Raw genomic sequence first — 20,131 nt, 5'->3', positions numbered from 1 at the left:
CTGAGGTGGAGAGGGAGAGGAGAATAGGAAAGGCAAGCAAAGGCTCTAGCGTATGAGGCTGTGAATCCCTCCTATTTATAGAGATCTTGTGTCAAACCCTAATGGGTCCTTCCCTAGTGGGTATTGGATCTGCATCCAATAAGACAAGGGCTCCGTCGGATATCTCATATCCGAACCTCTACTCATCGCAATGCCTACCATATGTGTGTGACCCTCTAGGCCCAATATCGAGCTGAACGTGAGTCATACCTGTCAGAACTCCTTCTAACTCAGTGAATTATTATCTCTGTAATAATTCACTCGACTCATCGACTACGGACGTACTAGGCCACTACGCCGTAGTCCCCAGACGATACAGGGGAATCCAATCCATTGGACCTGTCTGTCCTCAGTTACCATGTACCTATAGTCCCTCATCCATCTAATATCCCAGAGACCGTATATCGAGCATGGTGCTGTCAGACCCATACGGTTTCTACTCGAGTCTCGCTCTAATCGGATTCTCCCGAAGGACTCTTTCTCTCTCAACCCGAATGACCCTGGCCAGGGATTTGTCTGAGCAAGAACACATAGGATATTCCTCTCATGACGCCGAGAGTGGATGATCCTCTATTGACACTCAATAGCCCTCGTAAGGTCGACTACCACTCCCAATGACCAGCTGTACTAGATCTGGGGACAGCCAAACCTATAAGTCTGGTATCAAAGAGTGGAGCACTCATACAGGACATCCTTGGTGTCTCAAGTCTAAGGACCAGATACACCACTAGGACTACGGAATCGCTGTCTGACAATAAGGCATCATCAACCATCCAGCATTCCGTAAGCGGATCAATCAGTGAACTCATTCTCCAATGAGCACCTATACTGTATCCCTAGTGTCCCTACACGAGCAGCTATGAGACCAGCTGCATCCATCATATGGACGGGTATACAGCACACCAGTCTATCCGGTTATCACGATGTCCTTCTCGAGTAACCTATGACCGGGATTATTTATGATATGTGTTTAAAGGTGAATCGATCTCATTATCGTGATCTCATCACGATCTGATTCCCATTGCACAAATCCAAGGACATCACAATATATATATGCACATATGCAATTGTTATAAAGTGATATACGCCAAAATATAATAAGCAAAAAGATTATGTATCAAGTCACACGTGCCATCACTCACGTGATTGGCTTGCTGGGCACCTATGACTAGCAGGACCTACGTAAAGTCGGAACTTGTGTGCTAGATACTTGAACAGATTTGGGTTGTGGAATAGTGCTTGAGCTAGGTTCTCCAACCTTGCTCAACTCTATCATGCTCCCACTATCTCCGCTAAGAATGTGTTCCTTCTCAAGAGAACACTACTCTCTTAATTACAAAGACTATTTGGTCCTCTAGGTGATAAAAATAATACCCACATGTTTCTTTGGGGTATCCCACAAACTTGCACTGCTTTGTCCTGGATTCCAATTTATCGGGGTTATATCTCTTAGCGTAGGCAAGATAGCCCCAAATCTTAATAACATTAAGATTAAATATTTTTTCTTTCCATATCTCATATGGTGTAGACACTACCGACTTAGTTATAATTTTGTTTATAAGGTAAGCTGTAGTCTCTATGACGTATCTCTAGAATGAAATGGGTAGGTCGGTGAAACTCATCATGGATCGCACCATGTCTAACAATATGTGATTCTTTCTTTCGGATACACCATTGAGCTGAGGTATATAAAGAGGTATCCATTGGAATAAAATCTCATGGTTTTTGAGGAATTGGGTGAGCTCTATATTCAAGTATTCACCTTCTCGATTTGATCGAAGAGTTTTAATACTCTTTTCCGTCTAGTTCTCTACTTCATTCTTATACTCCTTGAATTTCTCGAAGGCCTCGGGCTTGTACTTCATCAAGTACATATGTCAATACCTTAATAAATCGTTAGTAAAAGTAATGAAGTATGAGTAACCACCTATAACATGAGTTGACATGGACCGCATGCATCACTATGTATAAGTTCTAACAACTTAGTAGCTCTCTTTCCAATTCCACTAAATGGAGAGTTGGTTAATTTTCCACGAAGTCAAGGCTCACAAGTTGTATATAACTCATAGTCGAGTGGATCTAGGTATCCATCCTTTAGTAACTTTTGAATAATTTTCTTATGGATATAACTTAGCCTACATTGTGATAGGTATGCATTGTTCACTCATCTCATTTCCTTTTAGACTCACTTATATTCATAATATATGAAGCAGTGTCTAGTATAAACAAACCATTGTACAATGTTTTTTTCATAATGATCTTATCATCTAATAATATTGAATAACATTGTTCTCAAAAACTAATTTATATCAACTAACTGCCAAGCATGAAATGGAAATAATATTTTTGATAATAGAAGGAACAAGATAGTGTGTATCTAATGCAATAATAGCTCCACTAGGTAGATGTAAGGTGACCTCGCCAATAACCACTATAACTACTTTTGCTCTATTGCTCATCTTGAGGCCTAACTCGTCTCTCGCCAATCTCCTATGTCTTACCAGAACTTGCAATGAATTACAGATATGATAAGCACTGTCGATATTTAATACCCATGTATTATCATAAGATTCTAACAAATGGAAACTAATTATGAATATACCTGAAGCTTCTCGAAGCTTCTGTTTCACCATCTTTGCAAAGTACTCTTTGTAATTCCTCTTCCAATGCCTATCTTTGTCATAATGGAAGCACTAACCTTTGTTTTTTGTTAGGTCTTTTTTAGAAACCTTTGTTTTACCCGGTCTGCCCTTGCCCGTGTCCTTCTTAAGAGATTTTTCTATCTTTTTTTTTTCTAGTCTCACCAGCATAGAGAACTAGGTTCTAGTGCTCTTTGCCTCCCTCAATATATTGAGAAGCTCAGGAAGAGTCACCTCAAGCTTGTTCATATTAAAATTCATTATGAATTAAGAAAAGAAATATGGTAGGGATTGAAGCACAAGGTCCACACATAGGTCATCCTCTAGGACTATTCCTAGACCTATGAGTTTCTCTATCCACTCAATCATCTTTAGGACATGATTCTGAATTGGTATCCCTTTAATCATCCTAGCACGAAAGAGACTTTTGGATATTCCTATTCCTCAAACAATTTACAAAGTTGTAGGAGAATGGATCTGACATACATCTTTTTATGTTGTCTCTATAATTCAAGAGTCATAGAGCCCAACATGTAATACTGAATAAGAGTGAAGTCATTTATGTACTTCACGTAACTAGCGATCTCATCCTCGCTTGCCCTTTTCTTAGGCATAAGCATCATTGTATCAAGGACGTACGCGATTTTCTCCACCGTGAGAATAATTCTCGAGTTGTAGAGCCAATCCATATAATTTAGACCAATGAGACGGTTGACATCAAGTATATCACATAAGAGATTTGAAAGTGACATTTTTCTGAAAATAAAAATACAACAGAAATAAATAATATATAGATTTTATAAAAATAAATAATTAAGATAAGGACTTTTATCTTAATCTACTCCTACTATTTTCTCGTGAAACACATAACTTCATCTGGTATACGAATTGGAGACCCCCTGACGGATCTCTAGTGGGGATCGAAATTCAATCGGCATCTTAACGTAACCTCGAGGGACTCGACCAATCACGTTAAGCTCGTAAAGATAGATAACTCTTGCTAATCATAACTCTTTATGATGATCGTCCTGTTCAGCTTCCAAACCACCATGGTCTCGAGGGACTTGACCAACTATGATGTTCGGTTAAGTCATCACCATTGTTACAAGATGAGTCTGATTCGATGATATGCCCTCGAGGGACTCAACCAAGCATACAATGTCCTCATGTCATCAGTGACATCTCTATGTCGTAGCCAAGATATCAAATCACGATCTAGGTGAGCCTCGAGGGACTCAATTAACTCAACCTATGTCAAGAATCGATTTCTACATATAACAATGGAAGGCCACATGGGTCAATCTAATTGCCTCACGTTTATCGACTTAATATTATCGAGAGGAGATTTTGATTCGATCTCCTATGACGTGTCACACACATACATATTTAATATATATTTACATCGCATGCAAATATATATACATATCTAGTAGGTGTATAAGCAATTACACATCACATGAGCAATCATACTATATGATTATGGATCACAACCTAATGTGATCAGTCCCAAGTTAGTGGGTCCAATTATTCACATCATGATCTATGTATGTATCGATGCATCTTCATGCCTTATGATCATCCATCTCGTTCTCATTAGTTTCGTCAGCATCTTGGTGTATCTTCATGCATCGTGATCGTCCGTCTCACTTCATGGGACCCGCTATCGCGTCCACTCTCTCATTGCGCCTCCTCGTATAATTGCAACATAATCATAGGCACACAAGCCCAATAATAAACGAAAAATAATAGACTTATAAGCCTCAATAATAGTAATAATAATAATGATTATATTACACATACATCAGATCACACGGTCCATGATCATCCATCCACATCATACATCACATGTACATATCATTATATATATAGGACTACTAAATAAATAATAATAGTTAATTAAATCTTTTAATTAACTAATAATTTTTAAAATTCAAGACATAAGAATTTTTTTGAATTATGAAGGGTATTAGGTAATTTAGAAAATAAAGGATAGAATTTAAAATATTTAAAATTTTAAGGGACAAAACTATCATTTTTTCTAAAAGCCCTAATCATTCCTGCTCTTGTTTGCTATATTGCAGCCATCGCCACCCTTTCGACGACCGCCCCTACTCGCGAGCGATAACACTTGCTGCCCTCTCTCGCCTTTTGTGTTAACAATTTTGACGTCAAAAGCCTTTCTAAAATCCAACACACGTAATTCAAAACAAATATTTCGCACGAACAACATGTCTTTGATACCATTGTAGGGAAATCTAGGGGTGACATCATATGCATAGCAGAAGAACAGAAAACAAAATTCCTAGATTTCCCCAAAAGTTATTTGTTGTTGTGTAAAGATTGGTGCGCAAAAATCCACGAAACTGAAAACCACTTGTGAGATAGTTGTGTTACCTAAGGAGATCATATATCCTCGAATTCTTACAGATCTGTGGGAGAGAATGAAGAAGGTCAAGTATCATCCTCTTTAGTAGTGATCCACATTGTAAAGGGATGCGAAGACGCTTATCGAATCGTTGCCCAAATCTCCATACCCGTTGGTTGAGAAGGAGAAGGAGAGAGGAGAATAGGAGGTGACAACCAAAAAGGTCTAGCCTATGGTCATTTGGTTCTCTCCTATTTATAGAGGTTGCCTATCAACTTAACCCTATTGGATCCTGCCTTATTGGGTATTAGATCTTCATCCAATTACTCAAGCCTCTTAGATCAGTGGATCTTTATCCAATAATCTCTTATTAGCTCTTATTTGATCTTATCTATGTGATACAATAATTCAGGGACTTAATGGATATCTAATAAAATAGGGGCTCCGACGACTATCTTATATTCAAACCTCTACTCATCACAACACCTACCATATATGTGTGACCCTCTATGCCCAATGTCGAGCTGGGCATGAGTTATACCTATCAAAACTCCTTCTAGCTTAGTGAATTATTATCTTCATAATAATTCATTCGACTCATCGACTACGGACGTACTAGGCCACTACATCGTAGTCCCTAGACGCTGTAGGGGAATATAATCTTTTAGATATATTTGTCCTCAGTTACCATGTACCTACAGTCCTTCATCCATCTAATATCCTAGAGATCGTATACTCTATCAAGCTCATATAGTTTCTCCTCAAGTCTTGTTCTAATCGGATTCTCCCGGAGAACTCTTTCTTTCTCAATCTGAATGACCTTGGCTAAGGATTTGTCTAAACAAGAATACATGAGATATTCCTCTTATGATACCGAGAGCAAATGATCCTCTATCGACACTCAATAGCTCTTATAAGGTTGACTGATACTTCCGATGACCGATTGTGCTAGATCTGAAACTTTCAAACCTATAAATCTAGTATCAAAGAGTGTAGTACTCATATAGGATATCCTTGGTATCTCAAGTCTAAGGATCATGTGCACCACTGAGATGACGAAATTAGTCTGACAATGAGTTATCATCAACTATCCAGCATTTCATAAGCGGATCAATCAGTGAACTCATTCTCCATTGAGCACCTGCAATGTAGCCCTAGTGTATCTACATGAACAACTGTAAGACCAGTTGTCTCCATCATATGAATGGATATGTAACACACCAGTTTGTTCGGTTATCTCGATGTTAATCTCGAGTAATCTATGACTAAGATTATTTAGGGTCTATGTTTAGAGACGAATCGGTCTCATTATCGTAATCTCATCACGATCTAATTCTCATTGCACAGATCTGATTCTCATTATGGAAGTCAATCCCTCATTTCTCTAAATTTGATATTGTTTAGGTGCCTTAGGAGGAAAACACCTAGGCCAACACATTAGCAAGGAATGCTTTCGCTTGGATGATAAGGGATGAACTTATGTGAGTCGAGACATTATCGGCGAGGAGCATCAACACCCTATAAATTTTTCAGACCGAAGATGAGCCTTCCTTCTAGTGTCAAAATGATGGTTGTGATTGTTGGTGATGCCTTTATCAACTTGACTTAGTCTTGGACCGTGTGTATGAGTCCAATAATGATTAGGAGGTGACTCGGGTGCTTATCTGACGATCGATTTATCAAAAGATTCAAATCAAGTGACGTGTTTGATTAGGTCTCTTCGACACAAGTTAGGGCCAAGGTGCAAAGTAGAGTCATGGGTAAATTATAATTAATCTCGATTATAATAAATTAGTAGGCCTTTGTAGTAGGCTTATTTCATGACGGATGGAATATTCTCTTCTCCATTTACTATTATTGCTATGTTACCAGTGGAGTTTCAAGGTGCTGATATGACTTCTTCCTCTTTAGAGTAAGGATTTAGGTTTCCTATTATATCATATGCTAAATCGCTGAAACAAGCAAAGGCTAATGCTAGCAACGCGGGGTGTTTTAGTGAGTGTTCTTACTTTACATATCATATCATCTAGGTCCTATCTAGTCTTATCAGCCACGTGGCAATCGACGATTGGGTGGTGAATCTCCCCCTATCAACGAGCTATCACCGAGTTGACTCAAACCACCAGCAAGGCTTAGCATTTCTGCTCGTAATCTTCTGTGGACTAATACTACAAACACTCAGTTACATGCACACATTTTGAAGCATTCGCGTACGTGAACCGTGCAAAGGAAACCCAACACTGCAAATGCTCACAAGCATGTTCATTTGGGCAGATCTTGAGCCGAGCTCTGGGCGGCAAGAGTGGCAGAGCCATGAAAGGATGGGATATCGGCGTGACCTGCATCCACCCATCTCACTCCACCATCAAGCTCCTCTCCTCCCTCCACATCCCCTCTCACCTCCCTGTCATAGAGTGCCATCGCGACGAGGTCGGTGAAGCCTGACCCCCATCACTCCCTTTCTTCCTCCTCCTCCGAGCGATGCTGGCTTGTGTTTGCAGGTGTGGCAAGTGCCTCCCCAGGCAGAGGTGATGGCGTGGTCGGAGAAGACCGGAGTGGAGATGTTCAGGTACGGAGACCACATACTGGGCATCCAAGGCCACCCTGAGTACAGCAAAGACATTCTCCGTCACCTCCTCGATCGCCTCCTCCAGCGAAACCTCATTCAGGTCAGGCGTTGATCTCATTCATGCCACGCCATTCGTTCTGTCATGCAGAGGATTGACTAAAGGTGCGTGTAATCTTGCAGACTTGCCATGCTGAAGCGGCGCAGGCGAGCTTGGACGCACGAGAACCAGACCGAGAGGCTTGGAAGAGGCTCTGCAAGGGCTTCCTCAGGGGGAACCTCTCATGGCAGCTGTAGTTCCTCCGGCTTCAACTTCAACTCCATGATCTATACATAAGCATCATCAAGTGCTGCTAATTGGATCGCTACTCGCGTTCATACAGTAGGACTGTGTAATCTGGGAAAGGAACAGCCATTTCAATCTACTGTAAACTTCTTTGTCATTTGTCGAACACTGTGTTTCAGCTATTTGTATTGTAGCCATCGGATGACCCAACGGAGTTTGTCCAAGCTAAGTTGAGCAGCACAACAGTAATGAATAGAGAATGTCTGTCATATGCAAGCAACGTGAACAACATAAAAAGATGGAGCAGTAACAATCTCTGCCGACAGACAGGAGAAACACCAATCCAAAGGTCGCCTTTACACACAATTTGTAGGCAGGTATGCATCACATGCAACCCATGACGCTGAGTTGCACACTCAGCATAAAGGCAATGGAAGAACATCCATATCAAACATGGATGAGTGCTGCCATCTTTGAAACATTGTTGAAAGGAGAACTCTCTGGGGGTGTTCCAAACAAATACTTTATGAAGACAGCAGTCATTTGATCAAACAGATGGCGTACCCTATCAACTTCTGAGGAGCTAAAGAGATCAGACAGAGCTCACAATGGGACAATGAGACACTGTATCGTCTATCATCTCACCGTCCTTGCCTAATTCATCCTTAACCGAACCGTTTTTGGATGCATGATGACAGAGGACGAACACGTGAAAAAGCTACCCGAAAATTAATAGGCCAAATATGCTATTTAAATTTTGTTAAGGGCTTTTATACAAAGTAATACGAAAAAACCGCAATGGGAGAAATGCTCAAGAAGTCCCTCAGGGGCCTTTCTTTAAATATAATTCTTTCAAGGAACAAGAATTAACCATATGCACGAGTCACAGTGTGGTTTCCCTTCGTCCCCATCTAATTCCCTCCTCAAGGAAAAGGACCAATCAAGGATCTTTCCCTTGTCCGCAACCCGAACAAATCCTCTCGCTTCTCCCTCCTTATCTACAGCAATTACCACCTCCACCTTCTTCTTTTTCGTCCTTCCCCTCTGCGGGCACTGCCATTGATACGCTCTTCTTCTTCTTTCGTTGAGTCCCCCCGCCTTCTTTGTGCTTTCTGTCATTCGTTATTCCTCTTGATTTTGGTCCGTTTTGCTTCGCTTGATACGGAAGCAAGCAAGAAAGGCGCGCCTCTTTGTGGAGGAATCGCCCTCTTTTAATATCTCTCCTCCTCCTACTCCAAAGCTCGCGGACTGGGGAGATGTGGCGGTATGTCCTCCTCTTCTTTTTCGTTCGTGTCCCCCTCCTCGTTCCTCATCTCCCTCCCCGCACCAAGATTGCCCCCTCCATTTCATCCCAAGGTCGATTCTCTGTCGTCCTTCGACCCGTCGAGTGCTAGAATCCGTATTGGGAGGAGGAGGAGGAAAGGGATCTTCCTTAAGGCGAGGGAGGAGGAGCAGGAGGATGTGTTTGCGATGGGGCCGAGGTTTATGGATGTGGAGGCCGAGATTTATGAGTTCATGCGGAAGTCCGACAAGCCGATGGACTTCCCGACCAGGAGAGAGCTCGTCGCCGCCGGGAGGGCGGACTTGGCGGAGGCGGTGGCCGCGCAGGGCGGCTGGCTCGCCATGGGGTGGGATCTTGATGGCGACGAGGTGATAGGCGTTGGGACGGAATCGAGGAGTGGAGTCGGTCAAGAAGATGGTAGAATCTGTCAAGAAAGGGTTTCTTGTGGTTCTTTGATGAGCGATGCTGTAGGTACACTGGCCGCCGAAGACAATACGGCTGCCCCATCTTCTTCGGGGAGATCATTGTGAGTGAGGCGTATGTTTCTTGAATTTATTTTGTTTCTTTCCTTTCTGGACTTTCTAGTTGATTTGGTTGTTTCCCTTTTTATTTCGACACTTTAAGGGAGACGGAGAACGTGGAGGATGATGGCATCGATGGGATCTTGAGCAGGCTGGAGAAAGAGAGGGGCTTGTCTTTTGCTATGGGTTCGAGAGAGAAAGCGGTGTATGATAAGGACTCCTGGAGGGATGCTGTCCATGATCCAGGAGATACAAGTAAGTTTTCTTTTGTCAGCTCTAACATAAGACCGATTAGCTTGCTTATCATGAGCAATTGTCTTTTCTTCATGTCTAGTATCTGAGAACTAGAAATTATAATTTAGGTTATAATTATAATTTAGGTTATAATTGCCTTTTCTTTTCATTGCTTATAATTTAGGTTGTTCCATGGTGAAAGATGAACTCCTGTTATCATCGAATGTTGTATGACTTGTAGCCTAATGGGAGAACACCATATGCAAGATATGGTGTTAGCCTTTTGTTGGGTCTGGATCAGCTAGTGCTAGTTCTGGTTTTGGATGTAAACACTCCTGTAAATCAATGAATATTAGGAATTTTCCAGCTTATCTTTATTGCACCTTTTCTAGGTCCAATGATGCAAGACCACCTCATGCAAAGATTTCAACACTGGCAGATGGTGGTGGTATGCAGCTTTTCTGGTGCAATAAATCTCAAAATAAGATTGCAGGACCTAGACAAGCTCTAGATAGAAACATATTCACCTCTACGGTACTAAAGCATTCATTGCATTGATGCAAGTCATTATGTAGATTATGGGTCTTCAGATGCTTGGTGGCCAATGACCGACAACTGCTGTTAGAGATATCCCTCCATGCTTAATGTGTCAAATAAATCATGTCAAGCATACTTCGTAGATGACTTTTTGATAGTAATACAGTTAATTAAGTAACAATAGACAATGCATTGTGTATGTCAAAGGTATTCAATACTGTTCACTTCTCTGACACCTAGGGGGTTGTTATTATCATCCACCTGATCATATTGGCTGTGATAAAGTAGATTTTATTGTATTAGAATAGATGAGGTAGTTCCCTCATCTAACAAATTTGTAATGATTTAAGAAGGAAACAATCTGCTTTGTTTATCATAATTCAATTTTAACGTATGGGACAAGAACAGTTTAAGTGGATGATGAGGTACTACCACTTATTTAGATCTCTAAAAGGCTGGTAGTACATTCTGTTATCGAATGATGAGTGGAACCAGTCTTGCATGAGGGAACTTCTTTGGTGTATTTAAGTATTTTAGATATCTAAAATGTGAGCATTTGTTGATTATTCTTTTTTTCATCATTGGCATTGACAATGGTGTCTCATGGGAAATAATTTGGTAAAAATTTTGATGGTGCCATGACAATATGTTTCTTGTTTTTCGGTCTTCTCTTTTCTTCTCTCAAACATTTTAGTACTGAGTTTAACAAAATTTTAAGTCATTGAATTGTGGAGGTATGCCGACCACATATAAAGAATATGTGTAAGACGTTTTGTTGTTTTTCTGCACTTCACAGTTATGGCGAAAGATCTGTAAGTTGTAATGAAATAGGTATTGGTATCTGATAGAAAACTTAAATTCTAAGTTTAGTTTCAGATTTTGTTGTTTTTTAATTCTTTTTCCTTATCCTCTTTTTGGATGATACCTATGCTTTCCGTCGAAATGAAAAACTACCAAAACATATAAATTTAGATGTTGCAATTTATATTGCTGCTCAAATATTAAGCACACATGACATCAATTTGAAAAGGAGTAATTATTATGATTTTTTTTTGGGCAAAATGTTTTTGTTCATTTAGGAGCTAAATAGAAAGATCCTGCACAGTTATAGTGACTAATGTGATTGTTTAGACATTAGAAAATTTATACCTTATTAAAATTTATTACCATTGTGAACATCATTATCTCTATTGACCTGATCTAGGGGTCTGGGTGTTATTTCAATCAGTTGGTAACTAATCATAAGGTAGTCAGCATATATCCTCGGTGTCCATGTTAATTTTCTTTGTTTCTATTGACTTGTCATTGGTTATAAGAGGGACATGCAACATTCCATATTGATCTGATGAAATGCTTGTGAGATAATCGTAATCACAAACCTCTTCCTGAGCCATGGCTATAGTGTTGGGCACCTGCACCTGCACCTGCAATCTACTATGTTTTGTTCATGCAGATGGTTACCCTCACTGCCAACCCTCTTGTCATCTGCAGGACTCTCGTATTTCCATGGATGCCTGTGTCGTGAACATGTGCCTAGATAATAATTTAGAATGTTGACAAAATCCTCACTTATTCTCCTCTTGTCATCAACTTATTGCCAAGTACCAGAGAGTTTCTTGTGAGAGGCAACTCCACTGGGTCTCTAGGTTCTCATCTCTCTTGGTAGTTTCAGGCAGTTCAAGTTAAGATTTCCTCAGCCTCCAAGCCACTTTAGCCACTGGTGAGTGTACAAGTCATCACCTGCATATATTATATGCACAATAAAAAATAAATTAGATAGTCTTTTACCCAGTCACACTTCACATCTCAGTGGATATAAAACCTCAAACGCTAGCCCAAAAATCCATCATTTGGATATTGATCTACCCTTGCCATCATACCCCACACTCTGACCCAGTCTGAGGTCCAATCCAATTAGAACCAGATTTGATTTGAGTTTATTTGTTGATGACCTGTATATCACCTGATCTGTTTCACCTGTGCATTATTATATTGGATGTAAATTGCATCTGAGTTTATTTGTTGATGACCTGTATATCACCTGATCTGTTTTACCTGTGCATTATTATATTGGATATAAATTGCATCCCCCATTTCAATCTAGGTATGAGCTGTTTACAGCACTACAAGCACCTGGCCAGACTACCTAGGTTTTTGAAAACATTGATAGATAGTCTATGTAAGAAGAAATAATATATGGATCCCAAACAAGAACGGGCTTCAGTTTGATGGAAACAAACAAACATTTTCTATCATGTTTCATTTAGTTTTAATCTGACCTTGCTTGGTTTAGACTCTATGTTTGGATTATATCTTTTGTTGAAGGGTCTGTAAAGTGGTCCTTGTGAACATACAATTTATAATGGACAAGATATTGCTTTCTGAAAGCCTTTGTGATTTTGATATCTTTAAATAAATTTACACATACTTTTGAATGCAGCAGTAGTTTCCCACAAGTTGGCTCTCTATAGTAATGATAGAAATAGCAGATCTGAGTCTGTAGAATCAGAAAATATATTTTTACACCATTCTGGTGGTGTTTACTCCCAAAATGGGGCATCAAAAGATGTCAACATCACAAAAAGTTCAACACCAGACATGTGGAGGAGTTGGAGCCTTAAAAGAGCAGGCTTTTCCATAAAAGAGTTTGAAGGTAATTTGCAAATTTTGTTTTTTGCATTTTAAATTACTATATCGACTCATGATACAGAAGGTGTGCTTTGCAGCTGCTGAAATTGTTCCGACTGATGACAGAAAGACACTAGAAGCTGACCCTTTAGATGCTGAATATAGGAGTGTGCATAAACAAACTCGGAACTCATTTAATTCTGATAACGGAATAAATGAACCGGCTGCTGACAAAAGTCAGATACAGTTACGTCTCCAGCACCTGGAGGCAGATCTTAGCTCTGCTCTTCAACTAGCTAGATCTAGAGCTGGTGCTGTTTCACAAAAGGTATGTCATGTATATCTTCTTCTTTTTGTTGTATGTGGCATTTGTCTATAGACTAAATTTTTTTACTTGGCAATTGGCATCTTATCATTTAGCGTTGTTTTACCTATTTATATGGGATGCCATATCTTTACTTTCATTTTTAAGTTACCTGGAGGAAAATTCCATAAAAAAACATAACTGCTAAAATATATTATGCTTTACTTTTTAAATTCTTTGACTTATTGTTGGTTATCTTTGAAAAGAAGATAAAGCTTGCTGTATCAATAATTGGATGGTGATTCTGGCAGTATCTGCTTTCATAGTTCTTATAATCAAAATGATAGTTTCATGACTTTTTCTATCGGTATCATGTATTTCTTCTCTAATGTTCCTTATAGTGTTTTCTTTCTTTAACCTTCAGGTGACAATTGCTACATCCTGACACTACCATTTTCTATTAGTATTACATTTCAATTCCCATTGTTATACTTTGCTGTCAGTCATTTTGACAGACTGTTAACTTAATCCACTACTTCACTCTAACCAGACCTGTAAAAAGATGTTGCTTCTCCTTGGTTTAAATATTCATATGATTGTAGAATACTTTTTCCATTTTTTAGTTGATAGAATCTTTATTTTTGTATTAATTCTTTTCATTTATTTCATATTATTTTATTTCTTAGATGAAAAATGAGATTTTTTTTTGTAAATACGTTGTAGTGAGTTAAATGTAATGAAAGAAATTATATTGCTTGTATATTTATGTTTTTATAATGTTCTGTTTCTGTAAGACCTATGTATGTAACAAACCTAGTAATCCTGGTGTTGGGTTATAGGTAATGAATGATAAAAAGAACTGATACATGTACAACCTTCCAAGAAAACCAAGTTGAGGATTCTGTTGCCTTGGTGCTTTAGCATTTTTGGATGCTCTGAAATGAATAATACCCTCTATAGTAAAACTTGTCATTTCTTTTCTCCTTTCTCGAAGATCTCATTTCATGTCCAGGGTAATTTTATAACGGTTCTTGTTTGTATGAGCTTAATTTGCAACCAGGGTAGTAGATCTTCTTTTAGGCCTCAGTGTATCGTACTTTGGATTATCACTATTTCTGTAATTTGGGAAACAAAAGGTTTGTTCACACAATGTGGAAATATCTAATTTATGTATTGGATTCGCTGGCTTGTTTGCTCAGTTCTTATTTAGTCTCATTCATAACAATGGCAAATTTTTATAATTTCAACTACTATCTCATTCAGTTTGGTTATTCAGCACCAAAAAAACTCAACAGATGAGCTACATAGCCTTTGTGATGCATGGGAATTTCAAGAGACTGAGATAATGAATGCCCGAAATAAGTTGCGGTCTATTCGAGCAAAATTGGCAGTTTTAGAAGGAAAGATATCATTTGAGATTATGTATGCATTTTTCCCAGCTTGATTTGAAATCTTTTTTGAAATATGTTCTTGCAAACTGTATTGTTTGTTGATGATATTGAGATTTCTTTTATAGGGAAGCACGAAAACGAACAGAAGAGAAACAAAACAGAATTGATTCTGCCCAAAATGCTTTACTACTACTCCATACTACTAATATAGTTTGGCCTAATTCTGCTTCAGAAGTTCTACTTGCAGGGTCTTTTGATGGGTGGACTGGTCAGGTATGTTCATTTTATGGCTTTCAAGTTTTTGTTCGTATGATATATGAAGTAGAACATTATATGATAAAATTTGGACTCTAGTTTTTGTTCGTATGGTTTATGAATGTAGAGAATTATATGATCAATAAATATGGTTATTGTTTATCTGTAGACTTTTTTTTTTTTTTAGTTTATGTGCTGTTGAGCTGAACTGTTTCTCTTCATTTGCCAAGTATGGCCTGTCTGACTCTCAATTTGTTAATTCGAGTGATGAATTTTTTTCATCAATCCCACAATCTTTCTGTAGATAGTTGGAGAATTCTCTATCCAGTCGTTAAGTACCCGACACTTAAGTTGTAGTTTTCGACTGGTCAGTTTTACTTGGAAGTATGAAGCATGATAATGAGGTTTATATCTTTTATCCCACCATGGCATTCTTCATGATATGAGAATGCTATATATATATATATATATATAAAAACCAAGGAAATAAAGTGCAATGAATATTACATTTTGAAAATTGGTCAACAACTAGTAGAATCAATCTGAAGTCTCCCACCTTTGGCAAGCTTGGTACAAGGGCAAGGCTTCAAGAGGTCTTCTGGCTTCTGTCTTCCCACTTGTCTTGCTGATATGTGACGCACATTTGTACAAATTTCTCTGCATCTTCCTCTATTTTCAGCCAGTAGAGCATGCATGCTCTCCAAGAGAGCAAGAGTTCTGTATATGTCTGGATTTCACAATCAGAGGGTGTCATGACACTCCAGCAAAGAGTAAACACCTTAGGCAAATACACCCCATTCCCTTTTGTATAAATGAGGCCCTTCCATATTGAAAAGGAATTAGTTCTTTCTTCCAGTACCTATGACCAGGGCACATACATGTGCCACTGTGCTCACAAAAGGCCCATATGCTCATGATGAACATCATCAGGTCCAAAATCTCAGGTCAAGTGGTAATGGAATCTCATGTCGTGTCTTACCACCTCACATTTTTATTGGGGCTATTATTAACTCGATCTCTCACTCAACTGCATACTTATTAAAATTCGGCATTTCTAATGTTCATCGTATGCTCTATGATATTTCGTAACTTCAAATTTCATAGATCTTTTATATGACATTTTAAATGTTTATATGACATTTTCAGAGAAGGATGGAAAGGTCAAGTTCAGGTGTCTTCTCTCTGCAGCTAAAATTGTACCCTGGCCGATACGAGGTGCGCAGCAGTTCATATCTTAATTAGTGATTTTTCCAGCGAATACACAAAAAGAATTTTCTTGTACTTGGACAGATCAAGTTCATCGTGGATGGTGTGTGGAAAGTCGATCCGCTGCGCCCCATCGTGCGCAACAGTGGTCATGAGAACAACCTCCTTATCGTCAAATGATGGTACACAGCCCAAGAGCAGAGAAATGCTTGGGCAATGTTGTTTGGGTGGGTAGGTATTCTTGCACAAAGAGTGATATGGTCTAATGACGACGGATGGCCCCTTTTTCTTTATTTTTCTGCATTTCGTACTAAATGTTGGGTGTTTTAGATACTAACCATGCTAATCCTTGTGGCTGTCCAAGAACCTCCTCCAGTTCAGATGGCGGCATTTCAATCCAAGAACTGGCTATCCACTGGGGCAGTGCACATAACGAGATGAGAGCTGCTGAGGATCTCAGAGACCAAGGAGCTCTTCCCAGTTTCATGCTTACCCGTCTGAAGCCAAGAATTAGAAACATTCTTTTGACATGAGAAACGTTTGTTTTGTGTGCCCCTTTTTTTCACAGAAATATACACCTATATGTTTGTTGATACGCCTTTGCCATACCTTTGAATTGCTGTGTAGCACAAGTTTCCAAAGAAGAAATTATCAATTTAAGCAGCAAACGATGAGACTTGATGACCTTGTGCTCTGTTATCTTGACATGCTTAATTGGGACAAGATATACACCTATATGTTGCTGCTGCTACGTCTAAGCTTTGTATCTGTACCACTTGGCGCAAGCAGCGAAGTAGATGAAGTTGAGGACCCCTAACACGGCAATGGAGAAGTAGAAGAGGTCCAACTTCCCCTTGTTGAGGTCTTCGGCTAACCAGTTCTTGCTCTGCCCTCGCCCGGTGCTGCGGTGGACCACCGTCACCATCAAGCTGCTCAGGTAACCCCCGAGCGCGAAGCCACAGAAGAGCAACGACCCCGCGATGCTCCGCATGTTTTCCGGGAACTGCTTGTAGTAGAACTCCACTTGGCTGATCACGTTGAACGCCTCGGAGACGCCCAGGATGATGAGCGGCGGGATCAGCCACAGGGAGGAGAAGGGCGACACGGTCTGGTGGTGGCGCAGGGCGTGGCTCCTCCTCCGCTCCTCGATCACGCCGGCGATTGCCATGACGACCACAGAGAGGACGAGCCCGATTCCCATCCTCTGCAGCAGCGTGAGCCCTCCCTCCTTCTTGGTGATCCTTTCCAGCCGCGGGGCGACGATCCGATCGTAGATGGGGATCCAGAGTGACATCCCCAGCATGGGGAACACCACGAAGGAAGCCGCCGGTATCTGGAAGTTGCTCCTCCCCAGGTGCCTGTTGGATTGGAGGGCTTGGAAGATGACATAGGTCTGCTGCTGCGTCGCTGCAAGTTGGTACAGGATGCCGGTGGACCAGACGGGAATGATCCTTACGATGCACTTCACCTGTTCGACCTGTTGCAGGGTGCACAGCTGCCATGGATTTGCGGCAAACCCATCTGGTTTGATCTCGTCCTCGGGAGTTACGATTGCAGCCTTGTCGAGAATCCTGAATCCATCCATGAAGACACTCATCAAACTGCTGTTTGATTCAGCGAAGAACATGGTGATGCTGCTACTTGTGCTTGCCTGAACTGGTTGGTGTAGGAGAGCTTGGAGATGAGAGAGCTGAGATGCGGTGGATCGAGGAGGGACTCCACGGGGTGGTCATCGGGGAGCTTCAAGCGCCGCTTCCGAAACGCCGCAACCAGCACCTGGGCGATGCTGCTGAAGGGGCTGCCCTCCGGCCTCACCTTCACGTACGTCCTGGAACCCAGGAAGAAGAAGGCGCAGGAGAAGAACATGAGGACGGCGGGGATGGCGAGGCCGACGCTCCAGCTGACGTTGCTCTGGACGTAGATGATGAGGGTGGCGGAGATCATCATGGCGATGTTGAAGGTGAAGTAGTAGATGTTGAAGAAGCTGTCGATGCCCTTCCTCCCGTCCTCGGTGCGTGGGTCGAACTGGTCGGCCCCGAAGGCCAGGTTGCATGGCCGGATGCCGCCGGCTCCGATGACGAGGAAGGCGAGGCCGAAGACCAGGAAGGCTTGCTGCCCGGGTGTCGGGCCACTGCAGAGTCGGCCAGGGTCACACTGCGGAGGATGCAGCTGGGAGACGGCAGCAGTGAGCATGATGATGAGCAGTCCCTACACGCAGCGAACAGGTAAAATCTACTAATTACGAGGCAGTAGAACATATTATCATCAGTAAAATTTAAGATGATGTGCTATTTATCGATAAACAATACTTAAAAAAATTAATAATAGTCATATAGATTAATTAAGGATGGTAAACTAAGTTAACACTATACTTAATTATCTCTTAAAAGAAAGAAGAAAAAAAAACTATAATAAACATTTAATACACAAACAGTAGTAATATTATTGATCAAGACATGTCGACCATAATATGTATTTTGGTGGATAAGATCCAAATAAAAGATCTTGTCCCCTTTACTGTGTGAGAGGTGTGGAGCGAGCAGAAAGGTTGGGGGGGATGGACAAATGATAAGCAAAGCTGACCTCCTCGATGTCACTCGTACATCTAATGGCGGAATTGTCGCCACTGGACAATAATGTTCTAATGAGACATACAAGATAATGGTGGTGTGGGGTTGCACTCTCTTTACCTATAAATTTCCTGCAAGATTGCTTTCCAATAATGCTTCAGATAATAGGGGTCGCCCACACCCATTCAAGTTTGTTAGTGCCCTCATATGGTGGGTGGTCTTGTGGGCATTCATTCGATAAGACTATGACAGTCAACTACGGGCACATTCGTCTTTGGATTGGATTCATCTACCCCAACCTCTTCTATCCTTATCCGAAGCGTATTTAGAAAGAAGAAACCGTGTCAGCTTTAAGCTTCGTTACTGCCAATCTTCTGAGTTGGAAGCAGCATCCTATAGCACATTAGCTTGCGCTAGAATCTGTTCCTCCTCACATCTGCTGCATGTGTTCGAGATAGATAGATTGAACTCGAGAATTGCTCGAAGACAATAAATAGCCTATAGTTTAGCTCTGTGCAAGTGTTCTTCTTCTTCCCTAACATGCTGGAATGGTAAGACTGTGTACTGAAACAGGAGGGGAGTTTGGAGTGCAGTACCAGTTGGGAAGCAACGGAGGCAAGCCCCAGCGTCGCGTACCGGCCCAAGTAGGTGTCGGCGAGGAAGGCACCGAGGACGGGGGCGAGGTTGGTGGTGCCGTTGAACACGTTGACGATGGTGGCGGTGGTGATGCTCCTGAGGTGGAAGACGGCGGTGAGGTAGACGACGAGGTTGGTGATGGTGCCGAGCGCTCCAAGCTTCTCGAAGATCTCGTTCCCTGCTCGAGTTTCCCGGCTCAGACATCACAAGCCATTCGCAGCACGATGAGCAAGTGGCGGTGTGGAGATGCCCGTACCTACGATGTAGGGCATGGCCTTCCAACCTGTGTATTCGATCTTCTCCGTCTCAGTTGCCGTGCCGTTCTCCGGCATCTCCGTCACCTGCGGCTTCTCTCCTCTCGCGGCCATCATCTCTGTCTTTGACTGCTCTGCTTCCTTATCTCCGTGCTTTCAAAAGAAAGGGTGGAGCTCATAAAACGGGAAGCAAATGGCTGGACTTCATCTCACCGCAGGAAGAGAGAGAGATGGAGAGTGTGTGTGTGTGATTGTGGTCATACTTATGGATTCTGTGACTAAAGTAGGACTGGTTTGGTGCATGTCTCAATGAAATAACATCTGTTTGGGGCCCTCTCAGTCTTGACTCGAAGAAAAGTTGAAGACAGGTAGGCATGCACATGGAGCATTGCAAAGATGCATTATTATACGAGCCACA

At 41.1% G+C, this 20,131-nt stretch overlaps 3 protein-coding genes across 7 annotated transcripts in view; 2 read left to right on the top strand and 1 right to left on the bottom strand.

The window, feature by feature from the left end:
* The window catches only part of LOC103994631 (gamma-glutamyl peptidase 5), a 29,973-nt gene extending 21,854 nt beyond the window's left edge, over nucleotides 1–8,119 (top strand). Inside the window, exons 2-4 of the mRNA XM_009415022.3 lie at nucleotides 7,318–7,473; nucleotides 7,545–7,712; nucleotides 7,793–8,119. Coding sequence (XP_009413297.2) covers nucleotides 7,318–7,473; nucleotides 7,545–7,712; nucleotides 7,793–7,906 — 438 coding nt within the window. The 3' untranslated portion in view covers nucleotides 7,907–8,119. The remainder of the gene's footprint in view (nucleotides 1–7,317; nucleotides 7,474–7,544; nucleotides 7,713–7,792) is intronic.
* A 527-nt stretch (nucleotides 8,120–8,646) lies between these two features.
* LOC135645461 (protein FLOURY ENDOSPERM 6, chloroplastic-like) lies at nucleotides 8,647–16,937 on the top strand. 5 transcript variants are annotated; one of them, XR_010498790.1, is made up of 9 exons: nucleotides 8,647–9,703; nucleotides 9,802–9,953; nucleotides 12,913–13,122; nucleotides 13,196–13,425; nucleotides 14,678–14,823; nucleotides 14,918–15,065; nucleotides 16,194–16,262; nucleotides 16,338–16,484; nucleotides 16,618–16,937. XR_010498790.1 is itself a non-coding variant. In XM_065163854.1 (9 exons), the coding sequence occupies exons 1-8, from the start codon at nucleotides 9,162–9,164 to the stop codon at nucleotides 16,431–16,433; spliced, it is 1,596 nt and encodes a 531-aa protein (XP_065019926.1). In that variant the 5' UTR covers nucleotides 8,648–9,161; the 3' UTR covers nucleotides 16,434–16,480; nucleotides 16,630–16,937. The 5 variants fall into 5 exon arrangements, 2 of the variants coding, with proteins under 2 accessions (XP_065019926.1, XP_065019925.1); XM_065163854.1 differs by having other exon boundaries at nucleotides 8,648–9,703; nucleotides 12,910–13,122; nucleotides 16,338–16,480; nucleotides 16,630–16,937; XM_065163853.1 differs by having other exon boundaries at nucleotides 8,648–9,703; nucleotides 12,910–13,122; nucleotides 16,338–16,480.
* On the bottom strand, nucleotides 16,837–20,025 carry LOC135645460 (protein NRT1/ PTR FAMILY 2.11-like). The gene is made up of 4 exons (XM_065163852.1): nucleotides 19,716–20,025; nucleotides 19,420–19,637; nucleotides 17,905–18,461; nucleotides 16,837–17,824 (listed from the first exon to the last, which is right to left on the bottom strand). Exons 1-4 carry the CDS (start codon nucleotides 19,828–19,830, stop codon nucleotides 17,008–17,010), a joined length of 1,707 nt encoding a protein of 568 aa, XP_065019924.1. The 5' UTR covers nucleotides 19,831–20,025; the 3' UTR covers nucleotides 16,837–17,007.
* Between the last annotated feature and the right edge of the window lie 106 nt (nucleotides 20,026–20,131).

Source organism: Musa acuminata, chromosome BXJ3-8 (genome assembly GCF_036884655.1).
Source record: "Musa acuminata AAA Group cultivar baxijiao chromosome BXJ3-8, Cavendish_Baxijiao_AAA, whole genome shotgun sequence".
In the NCBI taxonomy this organism is placed as follows: Eukaryota; Viridiplantae; Streptophyta; class Magnoliopsida; order Zingiberales; family Musaceae; genus Musa; species Musa acuminata.
The sequence above is the reverse complement of the archived record's forward strand: the minus strand, read 5'-3'. Positions and strand labels throughout refer to the sequence as shown.